Here is a 1993-nt window from a genome sequence, read left to right as displayed (position 1 = left end):
TGTGTGTGTGTGTGTGTGTGTGTGTGTGTGTGTATAAAGACTAATAATAGTATGTTATGTATGCATCGATAGCGGCAACAGCTTTTCCAGGTTCTGCAGTCATCTGAACAAAATTATAGACATTCAGCACATTCCATTACAAAAACAAAAAAGAAAAGAAAAAGAAAGAATAATATCCAGAAAACAGCAAAGTTCTGTTGCTGCTGTGGTACCTGGCACCATTTTTTCTGTTAGCCTCTTAATCGTCATCTGGAGAGAGAACATTCTAGAATAATATCATTAAATGTAGCTCTGAGAAAGCACCTTCCCTACTATGTATCATAGAGCAGGTACTAGATATTTTACATTCATAGAGGTATGATACAGTACTGTCCTACATTTTTTTGCTATTATAAAAAAGTACCGTGATGAGTATCCCTATTTGTACATCTTTGTGTCCAAGTACAAGTTACTTTGCACTTTGATGGACGCTGAATTACTCATAAGAGCAGATAAAAGTTGAAAATTTCAATGGATAATGTGAAATGTCCATTCAGAATATCGAGCCCAGTTTATTTTTTCACCAACAAAGAAAGGATTTCTTCACATTTACTATATAATATGTTGTTTTACTATATATTAGGTTTTAATTTTTTGTGTCTACTAGGTTAAAAAAAATTTTTTTTTGGTCCTCAGAATTGAACTCAGGACCTTGCTCTTGTGAGGCAGATATGGTTAAATCCTAACCGGGTAAAATTATTTTCCAATTGTTTTAATTTAAAATTCTATGACAATAAAGAGGGCTGATCATTATATATATATATGTATGTATATATAGTTCTCTTATTGAGTTTATTGGTACATTTTAGGTATACAGTAAAATTACATTGATTATTGGGATCTTGTACCTTTACATGGCAGGTCTTGTTTCTTATTTTTTTCCCCTTGTCGCTGCACTCCCTTCATCCCCTCCTCTCCTCCCCATTTACAAACGCTTTATTTCCATTTTCTCATATTTTTTTCTTTTCCCTTATTACCTTTCCCTACCCTTCCCACTTTCCCTACACCTTTAGCCCTTTTCTTCCTATTTCACATGGTCAATTATCTCATTAGGATGTTACGTACTATTATAGTTTTTCACACCAGAGAAACTATTTGGTATTTACATGTGTGATTTATGTATTTCACTTAAGAGTATGTCCTCAATATGTATCCATTTTCCTATGAGTGAATCTAATTTCTCATTCTTGATGGCTGAGTAGTATTCCATTTAATAGAAAAACCACATCTTTATCCAGTTTCCAACTGATTGGCAAATGGGCTGTTTCCAAGTTTTGGCTATTACAAACTGTGTTGCTATAAACATAGGTGTGCGTATATCACTGTGGTATGATTCTTTTAATTCTTTTAGAAAGATACCCAGCAGAGGGATGGCTGGGTCAAATGGAACCTCTAGTCCCAGCTCTTTGAGGTATCTCTGTATTGATTTCCATAGTGGTTGCACCAGTCTGCACTCCCACCAACAATGGAGAAAGAGCAAGATGACACATGAACACAGGTAGATTAAAAATAACCAGGATTTTATGTACATACTATGGAAAAATACGAGGCATAAGGGCTATGAGGCAAACAGACGAGGAAGAGAGGAGAGTGGTAGGTTTAGGGCAAGGTCTAAGCTAGAAAAACTGGACAGAGGTTTGGAACACAAGTTCACTGTCGGGCCAGGGAGAGGTGGCAGAGGATTCTATAATGCTCCTCTACTTCCCCCAAGGGTGTCAGGTACTTGAAACTGGAGGAGACTGAAAGATGGGATATATCTATGGAGAAGTGTCCATAGCTTCCAAATCAGATGGTGCCTGGGCTGCCACAGAGGGTAGACTGACCGGTGCTGATGGAACTACAGGGTTCCTCAGAGAGGAGGAGCTGGCATACTGATGCCCACCTGAGGTCCCCAAAGTGGGGTGATTTGTAGCTGCTGGGTCTGATGGTTGGTATGAAGTTGTCCATGGATCCT

At 37.9% G+C, this 1993-nt stretch overlaps 1 protein-coding gene across 10 annotated transcripts in view; it reads left to right on the top strand.

Annotated features, from left to right (window-relative positions):
- LOC104875761 (merlin) overlaps nucleotides 1-1993 on the top strand; it is a 74067-nt gene that overhangs the window by 36770 nt on the left and 35304 nt on the right. For 5 of the 10 annotated variants that reach the window (XM_033763526.1, XM_033763527.1, XM_033763536.1 and 2 more), the window contains one exon: nucleotides 1475-1987. The exons of the other annotated variants lie outside the window; for them this stretch is intronic. In XM_033763526.1, the coding sequence (XP_033619417.1) occupies nucleotides 1475-1541 (67 nt within the window). In that variant the 3' untranslated portion in view covers nucleotides 1542-1987. Of the gene's footprint in view, nucleotides 1-1474; nucleotides 1988-1993 lie in introns of those variants that run through there. 10 annotated transcript variants of the gene reach the window in all.

The sequence above is a fragment of the Fukomys damarensis genome, unplaced genomic scaffold (genome assembly GCF_012274545.1).
Source record: "Fukomys damarensis isolate Sample0158 unplaced genomic scaffold, DMR_v1.0_HiC HiC_scaffold_15, whole genome shotgun sequence".
NCBI lineage: Eukaryota > Metazoa > Chordata > Mammalia > Rodentia > Bathyergidae > Fukomys > Fukomys damarensis.
The sequence above is the reverse complement of the archived record's forward strand: the minus strand, read 5'-3'. Positions and strand labels throughout refer to the sequence as shown.